The 23433-nt window shown below is 40.7% G+C and overlaps 1 protein-coding gene across 3 annotated transcripts in view; it reads right to left on the reverse strand.

Annotated features, from left to right (window-relative positions):
• Positions 1-23433, reverse strand: part of epg5 (ectopic P-granules autophagy protein 5 homolog (C. elegans)) — a 152436-nt gene that overhangs the window by 69749 nt on the left and 59254 nt on the right. For 2 of the 3 annotated variants that reach the window (XR_009446190.1, XM_059648800.1), the window contains exons 15-21: positions 22511-22633; positions 13941-14200; positions 10098-10238; positions 8451-8595; positions 3776-3973; positions 3254-3364; positions 2074-2196 (exon numbers count right to left, since the gene is read on the reverse strand). Coding sequence is in view for 2 of the 3 variants with exons in the window: in XM_059648800.1 (XP_059504783.1) it covers positions 2074-2196; positions 3254-3364; positions 3776-3973; positions 8451-8595; positions 10098-10238; positions 13941-14200; positions 22511-22633 (1101 nt within the window). In the remaining variant the exon portion in view is untranslated. The remainder of the gene's footprint in view (positions 1-2073; positions 2197-3253; positions 3365-3775; positions 3974-8450; positions 8596-10097; positions 10239-13940; positions 14201-22510; positions 22634-23433) is intronic. The other variant, XM_059648804.1, reaches the window with a different exon arrangement.

Here is a 23433-nt window from a genome sequence, read left to right on the forward strand (position 1 = left end):
ATAAATGGAAGACAGTGCAATAATCAGAAACAGTTACAACCTAATGAAGAAGGGAAGGTAACTGATGAAGATAACTGGACCTTGGACACAACCCCAAACAACTCCTGGTGCTACCTTCTGCAACTGAGACAATTGGCCTCTAACAACCATTGCCATCCTCTTTTGTACTGTGCATAATTAATAAGAGGAGGGGTTTCCCCAATTCCAACTGACTTCAATTTTGCTCCCAATGTCACATTTGCTCAGATGCAGCCTTAATGTCACTCTCACCTCACCTCACGTTCAAGTGCTTTTTGTCTGCATTTGATCAAGGCTATAATGAGGTCACGAACTAGGTGGCTCTGGCTGAATCCAAACTGAATGCCAGTGAACAAGTTATTACATACTAAATGCCAGGTAATGGCACTATTGATGACATTTTTCATCACTATGCTGGTAACCAATAGTAGACTGATGGGGTGGTAATTGACAGGCCTGGATTTGTCCTGCGTTTATGGACAGGACATACCTGGGTAACTCATATTTTTGAGGTTAATGCAGTGTTGCAGCTGTAATGGAAGAACCTGGATAAGGGAGTGTGTGTCCTAGAGTGTAAATCTTTGATACTTCTGTTGAAATGTGTCAGGACTCAGGTTTTGCAGCATCCAGTGCATTCAGCTGTTTATCACAGAGTGAATCAATCTGGCTGAACACTGGCACCTGTGATGTTGGGAACATCCATAAGAAAACTAGTTACTAATAGCCGCTTCCTAAGCCCCAGCACTTCAAGCATTAGCTAATAGCACATTACAGAACACAGAAGAGAACAGTACAAGAACAGCCAACCACAATGCTATTCTAAACTACTCCCATCTTCCTGCCGAGGGTCTGGATCCCTCTACTAACCGCCTGTTCACATGTCTGTCTAAATGACTCTTAAACTTTGTAATTGTATCTGCTTCTATCATTTCCCATTGCATGGTAGGTGCCTGAAACACACTGCCCTGCGTAAAAACATTTCCTGCACATCTCTGTGAAACATTCCCTCTCACTTTAAATCTGTGTCCCCCAGTAAATGACATTTCTGCCCTGGGTAAACAACTCCGACAATCCACCCCATCCATGTCTCTCATCATTTTATATACTTCTATCAAGACATTCCATCAACCTGCAACACTCTAGTGAGACAATCCAAGTTTGCCCAACCTCTCCTTATAGCTAATATTGTCCAAACCAGGCAACGTCCTGGCGAATCTCTTTTGCGCACTCTCCAAACCTCGACATCCTTCCTATGGTGTAGGGACCAGAACTGCACATAATACTCCAAATGTGGCCTAATTAAAGTCTTATACAGCTGTAAGATGACTTGCCAACTGTTATACTCAACCAACGATGAAAGTAAGCATGCCGTATCCTTCCTTACCACCTTATCCATTTGTGTTGCCACTTTCAGGAAGCTCTGGACTTCCATCCCAACATGTTTCTGTATATCAATGCTCCTAAGGGTTCTACTTCATTGATGGAACAGATTCCAAGCAGGGTTCCAAAAACAATTACTAGATGCAACCCCCACACCCCTCATCCCCCAACACAGTTTAGTTGGAATCATCCTAGTACTCTGATCCGTAACAGTGATCTTTCCTCAACATGTGTTGTTTGTAAACACATTAGATCTTACACTAACCTCCCTCAATTAAGAAGTACTCTGTAATCCAAAATTACAAGAGATGAACAGAAAAAACACCAAAATCCTATCCTGCTGATCTTTAGAAGCAGAAATAATCCCAGGTGAGGAAATGCTGCTTGAAGGGCAGCCAATATTGGCATATTTGGCACATGTGAAAGATGAAAGCACCAATTTTATCTTCAATAAAAGTACGTTCTGGATAACACTTTTTTGAAATTATCCTGTTTGGGCATGCCATGATATGCACAAGTACGGGACTTGAAACTGGGTCTTCTACCCATACAGTCCAACAGATGTTGGCTAATTGACAAGCTCTGGCATAAACTAGTCTCCATAATCAATTAGATTGGTCAAGGTATGAGAAGTTGTATTATATACAAATTAACCTACGTAGAATTAATATATACCTTCAAAGCTTGATCTGGCGTAACTGAAGGTTTACTGATTAATTCAAGTTCCACATATCTACGGAGCTGAGAATCTTCTTCAAAGATTGCCTCCATGTTAAATGTGATCCAGGAAAACCACACCTATTCAGAAAAAATTGGTACCGCATTGTAATACTGAACAGACACCTAAACTTCATAATTCAAAACACGTGACTGCTATTTTTGCTTTGATACAACAGCCTCTGCTTGCATTTGGTGCTTAAAGAACAATGAATGCACAAGTACCCTGCTTTTTCATCCCTCCTAAAAGTTAAACATCAGCAAGTCATTACACTTTAGAAGGACTCTGCCAAACACTTATCCACTATATCCTTTCACAGTAATTTTGACTTCATCAATTGTTGCACTAACACAAAAGTATCTTGTTTGCACATACAAAACTAGGACTAAATGCAGTCTTTATCAACCTGGGTAGGAGGTTAGATGATAATTCCCATTTCCCATCCTAACAGTTCCCATTTTAAAGACATCCACTGTGTTACATCAGTTTTGTATTACTGTTCATTTTGTCATTAAAAATTCTTACAGCACTTGGGGCAGAGATGGAAATATTACTTTACGGCAGAAATTTCATTTATAAATGTAGACATTGTTAATGTCTGGTCAATTACATCATTATGGTTTGTTAATATATTTGTTAAGGTTGACAGGAAAACATGGTGGAAATTGATTGCCTGCGCAAATAGGGAGCAGTGGCTCTTGCGGTGCAGTGGTAGCGTACGTACCCTGTCACCGGGTTTGCAAATGGGGAATATTTCATCACACCCCTGACACGCACCTTGTAGATGGTTGACAGGATGTGGGGAGTCAGGTGGTGACCTATATACTGAAGGATGCCCAGCTCCAATAGCTGCTATATAGATAAGGCTGGTCTAGTTCACCTTCTGGTCAAAGTTGATAGTGGGTGATACAGTGATGGTAATGCCATTGAGTGACAAAGAATAATGGCTAGATTCTCTCTTATCGGACATGGTCATTTCCCGGCACTTGTGTCACACAAATGTTGCTTGTCACTGGTCAGCCCAAAGCCCAATATGTAACTTATTAAAATATTTACAGAAACAGTGACATAAAACAGGATTGGCAATTTGATTAGAGTGAGTGTGTGTGAGTGTGAGTGTGAGTGAGTGCACCATACCTCAGTTGCAGTGGCATTGCCTTCAATAAATGATGGAGTCAAGTTGCCAGCTAACATCCAGCTCATGAATGAAGTTAGTAATCCACGATCACCGTGGTATCCAAGGGCACTCTAAACATTTTGTTCGAATAAGAGTATATTTTTAGAGATTCATAAGAAACAGCACAACATACAACTGGATTTGTACATGCAACCGGCTGCACTGCTATAAGAATTGTAAATAAGATGGAAGCAAACTGACATATTACATGAACAGTCTCAAATCAATAATTAATTTTTAATACCATGCTTGGTTTGCAACTTAAAGAGTAAACACACATGTTAAATGTTTTTGCATGAAGTTTTTTTCCTAGATTGTTGTGGTTGAAGTTTTTTTTAACTAAACAGTGATCAATGAAGGAAGTTTTTCTGAAGATATTTGTTTTTTTCATCTTCTGCATGAAACCACACGTGTGTTTAATGTTCAGTTGTACCAGCAATGTTATTTGGCTAGTTTGCATCTGAAAACTTTCTGCAAGATACCTTGTGCAGTTGATAAAGGGACTTTTGCAAGCAATCTTCCTGTTGATGAAGAAATGCCACTTTACAAAGATTATCCATCAAATACAAAACACTTTTGTCTTTGTGCCACAGCTGTTGACTTGTTAAGATCTGAATCCAAAATTCTAGAACAGCAGCTGCTCCAACTTGGTCAGGTTTATTGTTTTCTGAGACATGAGTCTGTAAACATGAAGGGCAGTCATTTATTTTAAGAGCATAACAACCAAATGCAATAACTAATTTTATTTAATCAAACATTAAAAAGTAATTCTCTGAAATATATATTTTTTCATAACCACAGGCGAAAAATCACCATGCCCAATTAGGTATAAATTGTGATCAGAGATAATGGGAACTGCAGATGCTGGAGAATCCGAGATAACAAAGTGTTGAGCTGGATAAACACAGCAGGCCAAGCAGCATCTTAGGAACACAAAAGTTGATGTTTCGGGCCTAGACCCTTCATCAGAAAAGGATGAAGAGTCTAGGCCTGAAATGTCAGTTTTTGTGCTCCTAAAATGCTGCTTGGCTTGCTATGTTCATCTAGCTCTACACTTTGTTACGCCCAATTAGGTACTTTTGAATAGTCACTGCAATAACATAAGCAGCATGAAGACCAATTTTTGCACAGCAAATTGTAGCTATGTGGCAATGACTGAATAATCTGTTTTGAACTGCATAATGAGAAATAAATGTTGCTTGGGACACCACATATAGCTGCCCCATTCTTCTTTGAAACAGTGTAAGGATTTCTGTCATATCCACCTGAGAAGGTAGGCTGGTCTACAGTTTAATCTCTCATCTGAATGACAGTACTTCCCTATTCCATCAGTGCCGTGCAGGAGCGTGCAGGTGCTCACATCCTGAAGTGAGACTTGAATTCATAACCTTTCGAACCAAAGAGTGTGTGCTATACCCCCTGAGCCATGTCTGAACTTTCACTCTAAAATTATGTAGCATTTTTTTGTAATACTTGATCTTGACACCATCTTTTGCAGCAAACAGAACAAAACCTTTGACATTAAAGACTGTATTTTGAACCATGGGAAACCTCAGCATCTTAAAACTAATTTTAGGCAGTTCAACTGATATTTTTAAACCAAAGGGCTGACAGTTCAGATGTAATTTATTTTTTTTTGTTTATTGACAGGATGTAGGAATCATGAGCTGGGCCAGCATTTATTGTCTCTCCCTAATCCCCTATTGATTGCAGCAGTCCACACACCTGATAAATGCTCAGGAATGCTATCTGGGAAGAAGGAAAATTCAAGTATGTTGCAAGGATAAACTAGTTTTATCTTTTGTTCTGGTTCATTATTTAACACCAGGAAAGTATTTACCAGCTAATGAGTATAACTTTATTAAAATTCTCATTATAACCTGTTACATGTGTGTTTAAAGAGACTGAAACCTAAAAGATAGAGTTTTGCTTTTGGAGTCCAAATTAGTAAAGGAAAAATTTGGAAAAACTCAATGATGTGCTGAAAAATTAGAGATTAAGAAGCTGATTTTCGAACTGAAAATACATTAAGAGTAAAACTTGAGGGGTTAGGGTATTTAAGTAAGAGGGATAAAAGTTTCATGTGGATCATATGTGAAATTATTAGGATACGTTAATAAATTAATATATCCAAATGCTTGTATTTCTTAGAATAGTAGCAACTAATCTAAGTGGAAAGAAACCAGACTTTGGATGGAGCTATTGTGGAGTTATTCCCAGAAACGAATAAATGTCCTGTGTCCATGTTCATGCAATAGTATCTGTTTGCAAGAGATTAAGTGGAAATAATGCAAAAGCTATCAGCTAGCTGATGTGCTGAATATTTTGAAAGAATCTTGTCTTTTTTATCTAAAATGTTTACAGGATCTGGGAATTAGTGACCCACTGACTGCCTATTCCTATTTGTTCTCAAGGTGGTGGCTGCAATCTACCTTCTTGAACTGTCTCAATTCATGTGGTGAATGTAGAATGCTGCTGGGAGATAGATTATTGATCCAAGTTAGGGGGTGGTTATATGCCTTGGAAGAGCCCTTTGAGGGCGATGATACCTGAGGTTCTATCTTCTTCCTAGGTAGTTCAGACTGTAGTCTGAGGAGGTTCTTAATTCTTTCATGGACATGGTTGACACTGGTAGTGTCCTTGGGTCTTTTGTTACCTATCCCTCAATGCCCTCAAATTGTCTGGCTTACTAGACAAGTCAAGAGGGCAGTAACAGTTGACCAAATATATGGATCTAGAGTCAGATGGCGGCCAGACCAAGGCTAGCTGGCTGATGTCTTTCTTTAAAGAAAAATTAGCCAGCCAGGCAGGATTTTATAACACACAATTACAATGGCCACTGTCACCATCACAGACTAACTTTATAATCCAGATTTATTAACTGAATCTAAATTTCGCCAACTGCCCAACAGATTTCTATACATTCCCAAAGCATTTGCCTGAACCTAAGATAATAAAATGTGAGGCTGGATGAACACAGCAAGCCCAGCAGCATCTCAGGAGCACAAAAGCTGATGTTTCGGGCCTAGACCCTTCATCCTAGGCCCGAAACGTCAGCTTTTGTGCTCCTGAGATGCTGCTGGGCCTGCTGTGTTTATCCAGCCTCACATTTTATTATCTTGGATTCTCCAGCATCTGCAGTTCCCATTATCACATTCGCCTGAACCTCTGGATTACTAGCCTAGTGACATTACCATTATACCACCATCTCTCCAGGGAGGAAGGCCTGTTCCAAAGTTGCTGCCATATATTCTGTAGCTGATACAAACTGAAGTTTAAGTGTGGTGTGGTGAAGGGCTCTAATGCTTAACATTGAGAATGGGGTGCTGATCAAGCGGCTACTTTGTCCTGACTGGCATTAAAGTTTCAATGTTTTTGGAGCTGCAGCATATCAGGAAAATGGAGACTATTCCATCAAACTCCTGATCTCTACCATATAGATGGTCAAAGGCTTTGAGAAATTAGAAAGTGAGTTGCTTAGCACAGAATGCCAAGCTACTAATGTGTTCCTGTAGCCATGGCATTTCTTGTTCACACTGGTTAGGCCATTACTAGAATGCTGCATGCAATTCTGGTTTCACCACAATAAGAAAGATATTGCAAAGATTCAGAAAAGATTTACAAGGTTGTTGCCAGGGTTGGAGGCTCTGACCTACAGGGACAGGCTGAATAGACCAGGGCTATTTTCCCTAGAGTGTCAGAGGCTGAGGGGTGCCTTTACAGAGATTTATTAGATCATAAGGTGCATAGATAGGGTAAATAGACAAGGTCTTTTCCCAGAGGTGGGGGAGTTCAAAACTAGAGGGCATAGGCTTGTGGTGAGAGGAGTAAGATTTAAAAGGGACCTAACAGGCAATGTTTTCATGCAGAGAGTGATGTGTGTATAGAATGAGCCACCAGGGGAAGTGGAGGAGGCTGGTACAATTACAACATTTAAAAGGCATCTGGAAGATATACGAATAGGAAGGATTTAGAAGGATATGAGCCAAATGCTGGCAAATGGGACTAGATTAATTTAGGATATCTGGCATAGATGAGTTGGACCAAAGTATTTGTTTCCATGCTGTATACCTCTATGGCTCTATACTGTTCAGCTACACAAGAAATCCAACCATAAAATAGCTATACTGATTTTACGTAATTTTGCACAATGCATGTAAGGTTATGCATTATTAAGTAGCATCTAGCTGATAGTGTGTTAACAGCAGACCTAGTTTAATGGGGTAAATGCTTTTAAACTGAAAGTGCAGCCAGAATGGAATACATTGGATGGTGGTTGCTGTCAACTTCCAAGAAAGATGCCCACAAAAATTAGTGATCCCTGGTGTGGATTTTCTCCTTCTTGACAGTAAGTATTAATTTAGTATAGATCAAGGTGGTTGTCCAGCTACAGTAATGGCATCAAGCAAACAAACACCACTGAAATATTCTCTTACACACAAAACCAGATTAACTATTCTGATTAATCTTCACTTTAAATTTCATAGTGAGTGAAACAAATGACCAAGGTGGAGGGGTAGTATGAAAGATGAAGTTGAAATGTCAAACAAACTTAAAAAATTGGATTCTTTGGAAACATAATGGGTAAATCTGACAAACTACAAATATTGTATTTATTTTCCACGGCCAGAGAGGTTTCTCAATAGCGATAATGAATTTATCGTGTTATTATAAATTTAATTACACAACTAAGGTTTCATTTTAGCAGCTCTGTGTCTTATGTGCCTTGTTGATAAAATCTGTATTTTTTTAAAGATTCTATTTCAAGACTAATAATTCAGAAGAGCAATTTTTTATTGGTTGAGTAATTTCTAAGTAACTATAGCCTGTGGGGGTCCTTTGGAGAACTGGCAGTGTTTTCCGTGTTTAAGTGCACTTGTAGACGCTGGAAGTTTCAGTCCTTTTCAAAGGAGAAATGATGGCAAGCACAGACAGTTTTGAGGCTAATCCAATCCTGGCTGATTATTGGTTAAAACTGGCAGTGTTTGCATCTGTGGCAACATCTAACACAAGTACATTACAACAATGATGGCACTTCATAAAATACTTTAAGACATTTTGATGACAGAGAAGGGTACTACATAAATGTAAGTCAGTTTTCTTCAAGTGAAAATTTGTTGTGTCAATCCTTGATGAACATTATCTAATTACTTATACCTGGATCATACTGTTTAATAGTTTGATGTTTTCTCCATAGCTGGTGCCAGTCAAATGTTGTGCTACTTTCTGGGTCACTTGCTGAGTCATTCCTTGAAGCACACCACTGTCAGTTTGAAGAAAAAGCTGCATATACATTAAAAACCTGAAGTGGAGGGAGTAAGAATTAATGAGTTTTCAAACTCACTTAAAATCAAGTTTCCTCATCATAATTCACAACTGCAATGCTTGCTGAGACAGAACATAAACTAATACAGATAAATGATTAATAACAGGTAATTCAAAGGTTATAATAACTTAGAATATTCATTACTATGGAAAATGTACAGAGCAATTTTTGAGATTGAAGGCACACAAGTCACCACGTCTCAGGGTCTTAAAGGAAGTGGCAGCAGAGAGTAGAACTTTATTTATAATATTCCAAAATTCCCTGGTTATGAGAACAGTTCCAGTGGATTGGAGAAGTACCAGTATAACATCGTTATTCAAACAGGGAGTTCGGCAGAAAGTGGGAAACTATAGACCAGTAAATTTAATATGTACGGTTGGCGAACTGTTAGAATCTGTTCTTGAGGAGGTTAGGAAAGTCAAAACTATCGTAGCTTTATGAAGGATAAATGATATTTGACTAATCTGTTTGCTTTTCTTCGAGGATGTAACAAGCAAGGTAAATAATGGGGATCCTGTAGATGTAATATAATCTGGAATTCAAGAGGCATTTGACAAAGTGCTGCACAAAAGGTTACAATACAAGGTAAGATCACATGTGGTTAGGGATAATTTGTTAGTGGTCCTGATACCTGATGAGCATAGGGAAACGTTGGCAAGACTCTGAGAAGGGTCTGCTTTGTTCAGCCCCATTTTTGAGCTCTCCACCATCCTGTACCCCAACTTTACACTGCCAACACCACTCTCCATAGGTCTCCCTTGATGATCCCTCTCTCCCCTCAAGTCTCCACACAACCCCAGGCCTCTTGTCTGTGTGGGCAGCTGTGCCACCCCACCCCCACCAACCGCAAAAACCTCAATTCGGGGAACCACCAGTCCCATCTGGACCTGAGTGCAGCTAATGGCCTTACAGTGCACAGACATAGTCTCCCCCATGAGTATTAGCAGACAACCCCTCCCTAGAAACGGATAGTGAGGAATTGAGGAAGCAAAAAGAACTATTGAAGATGAATCCAATGGTCCAAATATGCTAGTTTAGATAATAAATCCAAAAAAATTCACAGAATTAAAACAACTTGAATGATTTGATAGACTAATTTTTCAGACTTAGTTAATAAATATCAATCAATTTTGCAATCTTAATGTCCACAGATAAATTACATTCTTAAAAGTTAAATAATCTGGTTGTACCATTTAAATCCAGGTGATAATAAAAATGACTCAAATAGAATTTAATCCAAGATTGTTAACAGAGTGCATTAAAAAATGTATTGATGAAATGTAAATCTAAAGTCAGTATGATGTACATAAACTGTACTAAATTTTAGCAATTAACTGTTTTGCCTTTCAACATTGAGAGACTTTAGAGAATGTTGCTAATTGTTGTGGAGTCATAAGTCATTATTCTCACAGATATATTCTAAAGAAGAATGGAAGAGTTTTATTTTTAAGCAGAATGTAAATTAGCTTCTACTTAACTGCTCATTTTTCAGAAGATAATATTGGCATGGGTAGAAGAGTGGCAAGATCTTATCCAACATGTGGACTACTGCTTTAAGATGTTTGGACTGTATTAATACACCCAGCAGAGGTACTCCTTCAGAGCAGAACTTGTCAATGCTGAAAAATGTTAAAACATGAGCAGATTCAGAAGATCATTACATCAATTTTATATCTCTAATTCAAACCTGTAAGTATATAAGCTGCCAGCTGAACTTCGTTACGGACTGCAGCACACAGTTAACAGAGAATTCCAGGAGAAAGTGGTATCAAATTAGTTAACATATTGCTATGGAGAAGGCGGCCATGGCACAATATTTTTTTCCTGTCAGACTAAAATAACCAGATAGGTTACTTGCCATTAGCACATGGTGTCTCAGTTATGACTATTGATTTCCATCTTTCACAGTACACATATGCATAAAAAGATGTTATAGCTACATCATTCTAAATGCATCTAGCTCATGGTTTAGAAACAACTTTATTTAATTAAGAACCAACTAAACAAAATAGAGATACAGGGCAAAGTTTTGTGTTGTGCCCGCATGATGCAAGAGCTGGTGAACCACGTTGTGGTTCATAGTGACCACTTCTATAGCAACTGTTGGTTGCTTGAAGAACTCCGGTTCAGAGTTGCTGAGCTGGAGTCTGAGCTTCAAACATCAGGGAACGATAAAAGCTACCTGGATGTTGTGTTTCAGAAACAGTCACACCTCTCAGATTAACTACGTCAAATTCAGTCAGTGGTAAGTGACAGGAGGGTGTGTTAATAAGCAAGTCAGAAACAGGGATCCAGGAGGTAGTGCTGAAGAAACCCTCAAACTTGTCTAACGGGTTTGAGACTCTTGGTCCCTGTATGGATGAGAACAGGGACTGTAATGAAGGTGTGCAAATTGACTGTAACAAAATGACTGTACATGGAGCCATTCAAGAGTGGGGAGAAAAAGAGAAATGCAGCTGTAATCAGGAACAGTATAGTTCAGAGAATAGAGTTGGTTCTCTGTGGTTAGGATTGAGAGTTCTGAGTGCTGCCTGCCCAGTGTTCAGATTTAGGGTGTCTCATCTGGGCTGCAGGTTAACTTGGAGTTGGATGATAAAGATCCAGTCATCGTGGTCCATGTTGGTAGCCACGATATAGAAAGAAAGAAAAGAGGTTAAACAAGTTGGGACTCTACTCATTGGAATTTAGAAGAATGAGAAGTGATCTCATTGAAAAACATAGGATTTTTAAGGGGCTTGACAGGGTAAATGCCAAGAGGATGTTTCCCCTCATTGGAAAGTCTAGGGCCAGAGGGCACAGTCTTAAAGAATAAAAGGGTCCAACTTTATGACTCAAATGATGAGGAATTTCATCTCTAAGAGGGTTGCGTGTCTTTGGAACACCGTGTCACAGAGCGTTATGGGGGCAGATTCCATGCGTATATTTAAGGCTGAGGTAGATAGATTTTTGATCAGTAGGGCAATCAAGTGTTATGGGGAATTGGCAGAAAAACAGACATGAGGAATGTCAGATCAGCAATGATCCTAATGAATGGTGGAGCAGACTTGAGGAGCTGAACAGACGACTTTCCATATTAAGCAGAGGTTCACCTGCACATCTGCCCATGTGGTATACTGTATCCATTGTACCCGGTGTGGCTTCCTCTACATTGGGGAAACCAAGCGGAGGCTTGGGGACTACTTTGCAGAACACCTCCGCTCGGTTTGCAATAAACAACTGCACCTCCCAGTCGTGAACCATTTTAACTCCCCCCCCCACCCCCATTCTTCAGATGACATGTCCATCATGGGCCTCCTGCAGTGCCACAAGGATGCCACCCGAAGGTTGCAGGAACAGCAACTCATATTCCGCTTTGGAACCCTGCAGCTCAATGGTGTCAACGTGGACTTCACCAGCTTCAAAATCTCCTCTTCCCCCACCGCATCCCATAACCAGCCCAGTTCATCCCCTCCCCCCACGGCATCACACAACCAGCCCAGCTCATCCCCTCCCCCCACTGCATCACAAAACCAGCCCAGCCTGTCTCTGCCTCTCTAACACCTGTTCATCCTCTCACCCAACCCTTCCTCCCATCCCAAGCCGCACCTCCATTTCCTACCTACTAACCTCAAACCACCTCCTTGACCTGTCTGTCTTCCCTGGACTGACCTATCTCCTCCCTATCTCCCCACCTATACTCTCCTCTCCACCTATCTTCTTTTCTCTCCATCTTCAGTCCGCCTCCCCCTCTCTCCCTATTTATTCCAGAACCCTCTCCTCATCCCCCTCTCTGAAGGGTCTAGGCCCGAAACGTCAGCTTTTGTGCTCCTGAGATGCTGCTTGGCCTGCTGTGTTCATCCAGCTCCACGCTTTATTATCTCAGCCTACTCCTGTTCCTGTTTCTTATGGTCTTTATTTAAGTGTCCTAAAAAGCTATATAGGAAAAATTATTCCTGATTGATAAACATACTGTTTATTGGACATTATGTACAATGTAACAGGAGCATAGAATCATAGCTGGTTTTAACAGCATTCATAGCTTGTTGCCTAGATTAACACGTGTAGAATTTCAAACTCCAGCATGGATTATTGCCTTTGCAGCAGGAGCAACAAGGTGAACAAAATTAAGGTGATGGTCATCAGTGAACTTCACTCCATCATAAGATCAGGACTGGGGATGTTGGCTGACGAGTGTAAATTTCTTAGCACCATTTGTGTATTCAGATACTGAAGCAGTCAGTGTCCACATCCAGTAAAACCAGGCCAACATTCAGACTTGGGCTGATTTGTGACAAGTTATATTGGTGCTCCACAGGTACTGAGCAATGACCACATACCAGCCTAACTTGAAAATATGTTGTTATTCCTTCACTGTTGCTAGGTCAAAGTCCTGAATCTCTGTCCTTAACAGCAGGGCGGCACGGTGGCTCAGTGGTTAGCACTGCAGCCTCACAGCGCCAGTGACTGGGGTTCAATTCCAACCCCGGGTGACTGTCTGTGTGGAGTTTGCACATTCTCCCCGTGTCTGCGTGGGTTTCCTCCGGGTGCTCCGGTTTCCTCCCACTGTCCAAAGATGTGCACGTTAGGTGGATTGGCCATGCTAAATTGCCCGTAGTGTTCAGGGGTGTGTGAGTTATAGGGGGATGGGTCTGGGTGGGATGCTTCAAGCGGCGGTGTGGGCTTGTTGGGCCGAAGGGCCTGTTTCCACACTGTAGGTAATCTAATCTAATCTAATCACTGGTGCACGATTGTCCTTTAGGGGAAAAAAAAGCTACCATACTTACTGTGTCTGGCAATATTTGACTGGAGACCACAGCAAAATGGTCAATTCTTAACTGCCCTCTAGGTAATGAGGAAGGACACAGCAAATTCTGGTCTAGCCAGCGAAGCCCACATCCCATGAATGAATAATAAAAAACAAACATTACCTTGCTGTGACTCAAATAGAAGGACTTACCACCACCTCTCAAGGACTACTATGAATAGTTAATAAATGCTGGCTCAGCCAGCAAAATCTCATCCCAGAGAAAGATAAAAGCAGCGAAAAAGATTCTGCATAAATAGTTCCCAAATGAGAAACAGTGTGACTATATTAGTAGACAAGACAAAATAACTGGAGAGAAGCTCAGCGTTGTTGTATTACATAATCCAGAGGTGGGGCAGAAGACATAGAAGCCTCAAAACAGAATTGTTCCTTGACCTCTCATGCCGAATGATACAACATTTGGATTGACTGGAAAGATTATTGAAAAACGGTGACAGTACTTCATTGTTATTTTTAGTTCTGTAAGGTGCATAGCTAGTTTTACTCTCAAGTATGACATACACTGTTCACATCATACCTGTGACCTATTGATGTCATTGACAATGCAAGATAACAACCAATAGGAATGCCGGCTTTTACAGCTTTAGACAGAGGATGGAGGTTAGGTGACTCATTCAGTTCAGGTGCAGCAAAGGAGCTGTGAAATGATGACTGATCCTGGGTTTTGCATGGATGATTATTACACAGCTTCAACCTGACAACCAATTCCCATGCCCAGTGATTAAATAACGCCTCGGGAGTCTGACTAAGGCGAACAACATTAGCCAAATATGACACCTATAATTAAGCAAAAAAAATCAAAAGAGTTAATACGCAGTAGCATAACGCTTCAAATATTTAATAACCACAAGATTGTTAGCAAACAAAAATTTAGCTCATCGCATTAAGAATCACTAAAGTATATGGCAAAGTTTTGTTATGCTAGGAAGACTATGATGATATTTTGTTTTCTTTAAAAGGAATTTCTTGATTGTCAATAATATCAATATAAAAGACTTTAAACAAATGTCCCGAGTGGATCTCAACCTCCTCCCAAAGTCCCCAGCAATATAAATTTCAGTCTTTAACCATCTTGATTCATTCCATATGATATCAAGCTGGCTGAGTGCACTGGATACAGAAATGTCAATGAGGCACTTACACCATCCTACCTGCTGTGCTGAAGACTTCAGAACTTGTTATGTCAGGAGCCATGCTATTTCAAAATAGCTACAACAAAAGCCTGCCAGTGTAGAAATTGCCCAGGTATGACAGGACAAATTCAGTCCAGCAAATCACTGTCCAACTCACTTTCTAGCTAATCTCAATCATCAAAGTGATGAGAAGTGTAACTGACTATTGTGATCCATGATTTCCAGGATTATTACAGGAATATTGACATTTGTTCATGAGCAGAGATAAAAACTTGACACTTGGAAAACAAGTTTAAACCTAGGTCAGACTGCAACTTGCAAACTGCAGAGCGGGAACAGACAGCATTCATGCAATCAGGTGCTGGACAATCAACTTCCTATCAAAATCAAACAGGCCTGGAACTGTTTGGAGGGTCCAGGCCCGAAACGTCAGCTTTTGTGCTCCTGAGATGCTGCTTGGCCTGCTGTGTTCATCCAGCCTCACATTTTATTATCTTGGAATTCTCCAGCATCTGCAGTTCCCATTATCTCTGGAACTGTTTGACTAGGTGCGAATGGTACATTGTTTCAGAACAAACTGTTGTTTCTACCTGCAGTGAACCTGTTGTGTTAGATGAATGCTACGTAGATTTGGAGGCACCCAGTTCAGTAGAAGGCCAGAGGCATATTGTGACAGGGACAGCACGCGACAGCTGAAGGTTCAAAACCATGTTTTGCAACCTACAAATATGGAAGATAATCACCTTATTGGGTCCTCTTGCTACCATCCATGCTAGCTTTGGACACAGTCCACAAAATCTTCAAGAAGGGCACAACAAGGGACATAAAAGGTACAACTTTGAGCCTAAGTGTTCTGCTTTTGCACCCTCTTCAAGAGCATCTCCAGAGAGCACTCTTGACAGGCAGTTGAGCTATACAGAGTCTCCAACTCCTTGTACCTTATGTTAAGCATTAACCGACTGACTTTACTCAGAAGATCACCTCATAAGATGACCCAAAGACCACGGCCAGATTTAGATGAGAGGGGAAACCAAACTGATGAGTGCAGAACCTGAAATACTGGCAAACCTTCAAGGACTGATGAATAGTCTGTCCCAGCCTTTCTGCATGGATATTACTAGTTTTTTCAGACAAACAGTTCAAGTACAGCATAGGGACCTGTGGCTAGGGTGTAGCAAGTCCTCAGATGCAGGGGTCAGAAGGAGATAGCTAGTGTAGATCTGAGACTGTTTACTTACAAATTTAAGACTGTTTTCTGAAGAATCCTGTGAAGAGACTGACAGCGTTTGATAGAGTTCAATTAAAGTACAATCAGAGTCTGATTTCTTGTTAAAGAGTTCAATAAAATTGTGTTGAACCTTGCCCTGAGTCATAGATTCCCTACAGTGTGGAGACAGACCATTCAGCCCAACAAGTCAACACCGCCCCTCCGAAGGCCCCACCCAGGCCCACTCCCCTACCTCTGCATTTTCTATGTTTAACTCACCTAACTTAAATGTCCCTGGGCACTATGAGCAATTTAGCATGGCCAATCCACCTACCCTGTACATCTTTGGGCTGTGGGAGGAAATCCACGCAGACACGGGGAGAACGTGCAAACTCCACACGGACAGTTGCCCGAGGGTGGAATCAAACCCGGGTCCATGGCACTGTGGGGTAGCAGAGCTAAGCACTGAGCCACCCATGGGGTAGCTTTGACATTACTGCCCTATTCACATTGCTAGACAAATCACTAGCAATAGAAACACTGACAACACTACTAAAACAAGAACAAGACCCTAGCTACACCAACTACACAGATAGTGTGCTGAAGCTACTGGACCTATGTCTCACCACCCACTTCACCTTTAGCTGCCAAATATATGAACAGATCAACGTGACACCCATGAGATCACCTATCTAGGACTAATAGCTGAAGTGGTGATGCAGAGACTTGATAGTATGGTCCTTCTGCTAATCCAACCAAAGCTATGGATACACTATGTGGTCGACACCTTTGTCATTTTTAAACGGACCAAACTAGAGAAGACGCACGAACAAATAAATAACACCCTCACTGGGACCAACTCTGCAAGCCAACCAACCACAACACGAGCTACAAATCTATTCTAAAATCTTAGTTGTCTATGTCATTAATATGGAGTGTAAATAGCTGAGGGCCCAGCACTGATCCTTGCAGCACTCCACTTCACACAGCCTGTCACCATGAAAATGTCCCATTTATCCATCCTTTTTGCTTCCAGTTTTTTATCAATCCTAATATGCTACTTCCAACTCCATGAACCTTTTGAAAACAAAGCTTTTGTATCATAACTTATTGAACGCCTTTTGTAAATCCAACCATACACGCTCAAAAATCTAAGAAAATAGTCAACACTACTTCCCCCTCAACTGCCATGTTGATGTTGAATTGTATATGATTTTCTAAATGCTTTGCAATGACATCTCTAGAAATAGGTTCCCAGATTATCCCAATGGTTGATAGGTAGTTGCATGGGCTGGCAGACATCTTCTCCTTTCCTGAATGGTTGTTACATTTGGTAATTCCGAATTAACTGGCACAGTTCTGGAAATCAAAGAACTTTGGAAATGATTACTTAGCCATAACTGATTGCATAATACTAAAGTAAAGTACAGAGGGTCCCTGATTTAAGAACATCCTACTCACAAATGCTCGTACTTACCAACCTGATCCCAAACCAGGGTGAAATTGTCAACAGCTGACATATGAACATTTCCTGTGCTTGCAAATGGCTGCTTTATATTGGTTTACCTGCTTACAAATCGACTTGTGAATGGACCAGGAATGGGATCCATTTGCAACCTGGGAACTGCCTGTAGTTTTATTCCTAGTTTGTTTCCTGGAATAATATGTTGGACACCCTCTCAAAAGTATTCTACACATTTAGGTTCCAAAGCACCTTTGCCAATTTGATTGGTCCAATCTATAAGAAGATTACACTCCCCCAGAATTAAGCTCAAATAATTTCTTATTTAATTCTCAGTCCAACAAAGCTACTGATGGTTTAATGATCCCTATCTTCACTGGCATTTCCTGACCCTTGCTATTCCTAATCTTCATCCAGACTGATTCCTGCTTCATGAACACAGCAGGCCAAGCTTTTGTGCTCCTGAGATGCTGCTTGGCCTGCTGTATTCATCCAGCTTCACACTTTGTATCTTGGATTCTCCAGCATCTGCAGTTCCCATTATCACTGATTCCTGCTTCATGATCTTCTGAACCATCTTGACGCTGCCCTTATGTAATACTTACTATCAGGCCTGAGTTGGAGATTAGACCTAAAAGTGTTATCAGTGCGTGTGTCACATGTTTCATGCATTTGGATAAAGGGCCTTTGTTTTTATTATTATTCTTTACCTGGGCCTTATTCACCGTTGGACTATCACTATTAAAACACTGTGTCCCCTTCTGTCCCAATAGGTTTGCCTTTACCCACATTGCTTTACTGTTTGATTGTCTAAAATGTTCCTTTAGGATTTTTAAATCTTTCTCCACTCAGTCAGTTTAAAGTCTAATCTATGATTCGAGGCATACAACATATCAAGATATTAATCACAGCCCAGCTTAAATGGAACCCATCCCAAAGCAACCCCTATCTTTTTCCTGAATGCCAGTAAAGTGCCCAGTGAAATGAAACCCCTTTTTCATACACCAACCATGCAGTCATGTATTTAATTCTCTAATCTACTTGATAATATGACAAATGGTTTGTGGATTAGGCAATAATCCAGAAATGACTACCTCTGAAATTATGCATTTTATCTGGATCCCACCTTCTCAAATTTTTTCAGTGTAGTTGTATCCATGTGACTGGTTCCTACGTGGACCAGACAACAGGATTACCACACCCTGAAACCATGATCACCTGCAGTCATGAAGATATATCCATTACCCTGCAAGGGGGTAGGCAGGACAATCTTTGCAGCTCCTGGTCATGAATGCAGAGAACAGTATCAATCACCTAGTTATACTGCCCCAATCATCATGATATTCTTTTTCACTGATCTCCCTAGAATAGTATCCTCAAGCAAGGTACTATGGTCAATTTAGTCATCCACCATGCAATGTTTGTTCTCATTCACACAGGTAGCTTGCACCTGTTGTCAAAGTCAAGGGCTGAGCCTCTTCCATTGTTATACAGTAGATGTCCATGGCATTTTAAGTGCTTGTCCAGATGCTTCTTTAAAGTAGCAACAGTACTTACCTCCATCACCCTCTTAGCGCATTCTACATTTCTACTAACCTCTAGATGAAATAACGTTTCCTCATAATTCCTCTAAACCATTTATTCCTCACCTTAAACTTATGCCCTCTGGTCTTAGATGTATCTGCCACGGGGAAGATTTTTCACGATCTACCTTTTCAATGCCTCTCATAATTGTGTATACCTCCATGACATCTTCACTCAACCTTGTCTGCTCCAGGGAAAGCAAACTTGGTCCACCCTCATAACTGAGGCTTTCCATCCTCGGCAGCATCCTGGTGAATCTCCCCAGCATCCTCTCCAGTGCAATTACATCCTTCAAACAGTCTGGCGACCAGAACTACACACAGGATTCCATCCATGGTTTCAGCAATGTTTTATAACAAGACTTCAAGCTCTTGCCAATGAAGGAAAGCATCTTGAATGCCTCTTCACCACCTTGTCTATTCCCACTGATACTTACGGACTTGTAAATCAAGGTCCTTCTGTTCCTCAGTACTCCCTAAGGACCTGTCATTTATTGTGTATTTTCTTCCCTCATGACACCATCCAAATGTGTCACTTGCACAGATCATGATTAAATTTCATCTGCCAATTTCGACCTACTGTGTCAACTGATCAATATCAGATTGTAGCCTGAGATAATCCTCCTCACTATCAATACCACCAATTTTTGTGTGATTTGCAAACTTACTACTACTACCTTCCACATTCACATCCAAGTTATTAACATACATAACAAAAAGCAAGAGTCTCAGAACTCATCCACGTGGTACACCGTTGGTCACAGGTTTCCAATCACAAAAACAACTCTCCACTATCATCCTTTGCCTCTTATTTGCAAATTAATTTTGCATCCAATTTGCCAACTTGCCTTGAATCCTATGGGCTCTTACTTTTTGGGCCAGCCTTCTGTGTGAGATCTTGTCAAAGGCCTTGCTGGCTTCCATGTAAATCACAATCAGCTACACTGCCCTCACTCATCTTTTCAAAAACTAAGTTAAGACAGAATCCCCCTCCAACAAATCCATATTGACTATCCCTGATCAATCCATCCGCCTTTTCAAACGTTGATTAAACTGCCCCTCAGAAATTTTTTTCCAATAATTGCCCCGCTATTGGCCATTAGACTAACTGGTCTGGAATTACCTGGCCGATCTCTCATGCCCTTCGTGAACAAAACGGCCACTTTAGCTATCCACCAGTCATCTGGCATTTTTACCTTTGTCCAGCAAAAGTATTAAATACAAGAGCCCCAGCAATTTTCTCCCACCTCCCATAGCTGCCTGGGATACGTCTCAACAGCTTTTGGGGATTTATGCAACTGTCTGGTTGCTAAAACATTAATATCTCCTCCTTATTAATCTTAACATGCTACAACCTCACTATCCCAACTGAAATCTCCAGCTACAATGTCTTTCTCTCTTGTGAACACAAATGAGAACTATTCATTTAAGATCTCAACCACATCCCCTGGTTTGATGCTCCTTTGGACTCTAATAGACCTCTTCCCTGCCTTGGTAATCCTTTTGCCCTTAATGTACCTATACAGTCATAGAGCTGTACAGCACGGAAACAGACCCTTAGGTCTAACTCGTCCATGCCAAACAACTATCCTAAATAAATCTAGTTCTGTTTGTTAGCATTTGGCCATATCTAAACCCTTGCTATCTATATACCCAAGCTTTTAAATGTTGTAATTGTACCTGTCTACACAACTTCCGCTGGCAACTCATTCCATACATGCATCACTCTCTGTGTGAAAAAGTTGTCCCTTAGGTCCCTTTTAAACTTTTCCCCCTCTCTCCTTAAACTTATGCCCTCTAGTTCTGGACTCACCCACCCCAGGGAAAAGACTTTGTCTATTAACCCTCTCCATGCCTCTCATGATTTTATAAACCTCTGTAAGGTCACCCCTCAGCCTCCAACGCTCCAGGGAAAGTAGCCCCAGACTACTCAGCCTCTTCCCTCGGCTCATACTCGCAAACTCTGGCAACATCCTTTAAATCTTTTCTGAATCCTTTCAAGTTTCACAACATCCTTCCTATAGCAGAGAGACTAGAATTGAGTGCAGTGTTCCAAAAATGCACTGGGACTTTCCTTAATCCTATCTGGCAAAGGTATTTTGTGGCCCCCTCTTTGCTCCTCTAATTTCTTTTTTTAAGCATCCCTCTACACTCTCTCTATGTCCTTGATTATCAATCAACTCTAAAGTTTTACTTAAATTATAAAACAGGTCTGCTTTCTGGAAAAAGACATCATGCTAACTCTGCCTCTGATACATTCAACATCAGCAACTCAAAATCCTACTCAACAATTCTGGGCTGAAGCTGTTCAAGCTGCAAATACTTATGATAAATATGATGTGGAAGAATGTTGCAGGGAGACTTGGATAAACTGCAGAATTGGGCTGAAAGGAGGCAAATGGAGTTCAATGTCGATAAATGTGAGATGATTCACTTTGGGAAGAATAACAGGAAGGCAGAATACTGGGTCAATGGAAAGATTCTTGGTAGTGTGGATGTGCAGAGGGATCTTGGTGTCCGTGTACATAGATCGCTGAAAGTTGCCACCCAGGTTGATAGTGCTGTTAAGAAGGCTTATAGCGTGTTAGGTTTTATTGGTAGAGGGATTGAGTCCCGGAGCCGTGTTGTCATGCTGCAACTGTACAAAACGCTAGTGTGGCCTCATTTGGAATACTGTGTGCAGTTCTGGTCACCCCATTACAGGAAGGATGTGGAAGCATTGGAAAAGGTGCAGAGGAGATTTACCAGGATGTTGCCTGGTCTGGAGCGCAGGCCTTATGAAGAAAGGCTGAGGGACTTGGGTCTATTCTCATTGGAGAGAAGGAGGCTAAGTGGGGATTCAATAGAAACATACAAGGTGATCAGAGGATTAGATAGGGAGGACAGTGAGAGTTTTTTTCCGAGGATGATGACTTCAGCTTGTACAAGGGGGCATAGCTACAAATTGAGGGGTGATCGATTTAAGACAGATGTCAGAGGCAGGTTCTTTACTCAGAGTGTGGTAAGGGCGTGGAACGCTCTGCCTGCCAATGTAGTTAACTCAGCCACATTAGGGACATTTAAACAGTCCTTGGATGAGCATATGGATAATGATGGGAACGTGTAGGGGGAGGGGCTTAGATTAGTTCACAGGTCGGCGCAACATCGAGAGCCGAAGGGCCTGTTCTACGCTGTATTGTTCTATGTTCTATGATCATCTGGGTCTGAAATGGTTTCACAGACTCTCGCATTTTGCAGTGAGGGCACACAACTGTCTCTGCCACATCTAACAAACACACATTTCATTGATGAATTCGTTAGTTACTAAGATAGTTAGCTGGAGTAATAACAAGTTAGTGTCCTAGCTTGAACAATAACAAACACAAAAAGCAGCAGCTCATTTCCCTTCCTCACCCATTCTATTTCCATCAAATTCCCCACTTAGCACTTGGTTCACAAAGCACTCAATGCTGTTGCATTCTTTAATGGTGACATCCATACGCTTATTTTGAAATAACATACAGAATTAATAAAACTGCATTTCTCACATTTGACAGGCTTTACAGTCAGCATATACACTGTCATCTCTTAAGGAATTACCACACATTTAGGAATTTTATTTATAATTTTTACATTAAAAATAGGCAAAAATCTAAAACACAAATATTTCACATGTAATATTTCGTAACATTATTCAACTAGTGGGATTCTTACATATGGTACCTGTTTTAAACTTTCAGATATGAATCCACTGTAAGGTTTATCAGTGAGGTACTTCTGATACACTTCCAGAACCATCAATGCTACTTCTGTGTGAAGGGAAGCATCAAGAGCAAGGGTTGATTGCTACAAAATAAAACAAAGTACTACTTCAGAGATATTATTTTGTGACAGAGTACATTATTCCTGCACAGCTTTTTTGATTCTAAAGTAAAATGTTTCTTTAATGCTCTAATAAATTTACTTTTCATTATCATTGTAATTGTGTCCTAATTTTGGAGTATACTTTGAATTGGTACACTTTTCATGCCTAGAAAAGTCTCTTATAATTCCCTTTTAATGGATGTAGTGTCAATCCTGAGCATGCCACCCAAGGCCAGACTGCCTACACCCATGGGTTTTGAAGGATGTGGCAGCAGAGAGAGTGGATCCATTACTTAAAATATTCCAAAATTGCAGGAAAGACTCCAGTGAATTGGAAAAATGCTAATATAACACACCTATTCAGACAGCAAGGGAGGCAGAAAGTAAAGTAACTGCTTTGCAGTTTCCTAACATGTGTCATTGTAAATTGTTAGAATTCATTACAAAGGAAGTAATAACAGGACATTTGGAAAGTCAAAATACAATCCATCAAAATCAGCATCGTTTTATGAAGGATAAATCAAAATGACTAAATTGCTTGTTATATGTTCAAAGAACTCTAGCAACATGGATCATGGAGATCCTGTAGATGTAGCATATCTGGACTTCTGGAAGGCATTTGATTAGGTGCCACAAAGAATGCTAATACACAAGGTAAGATTCACATGGAGTTGGAAACAATTTATCAACTTGGATGGAGGGTTAGTTAACCCAATGGAAAGCAGAGAATGAGATAAATGGGTCTTTTGCTGGGTGGCAAGATGTATCTAGTGGCATGCCAC

The sequence above is a fragment of the Stegostoma tigrinum genome, chromosome 1 (genome assembly GCF_030684315.1).
Source record: "Stegostoma tigrinum isolate sSteTig4 chromosome 1, sSteTig4.hap1, whole genome shotgun sequence".
Classification (NCBI taxonomy): Eukaryota; Metazoa; Chordata; class Chondrichthyes; order Orectolobiformes; family Stegostomatidae; genus Stegostoma; species Stegostoma tigrinum.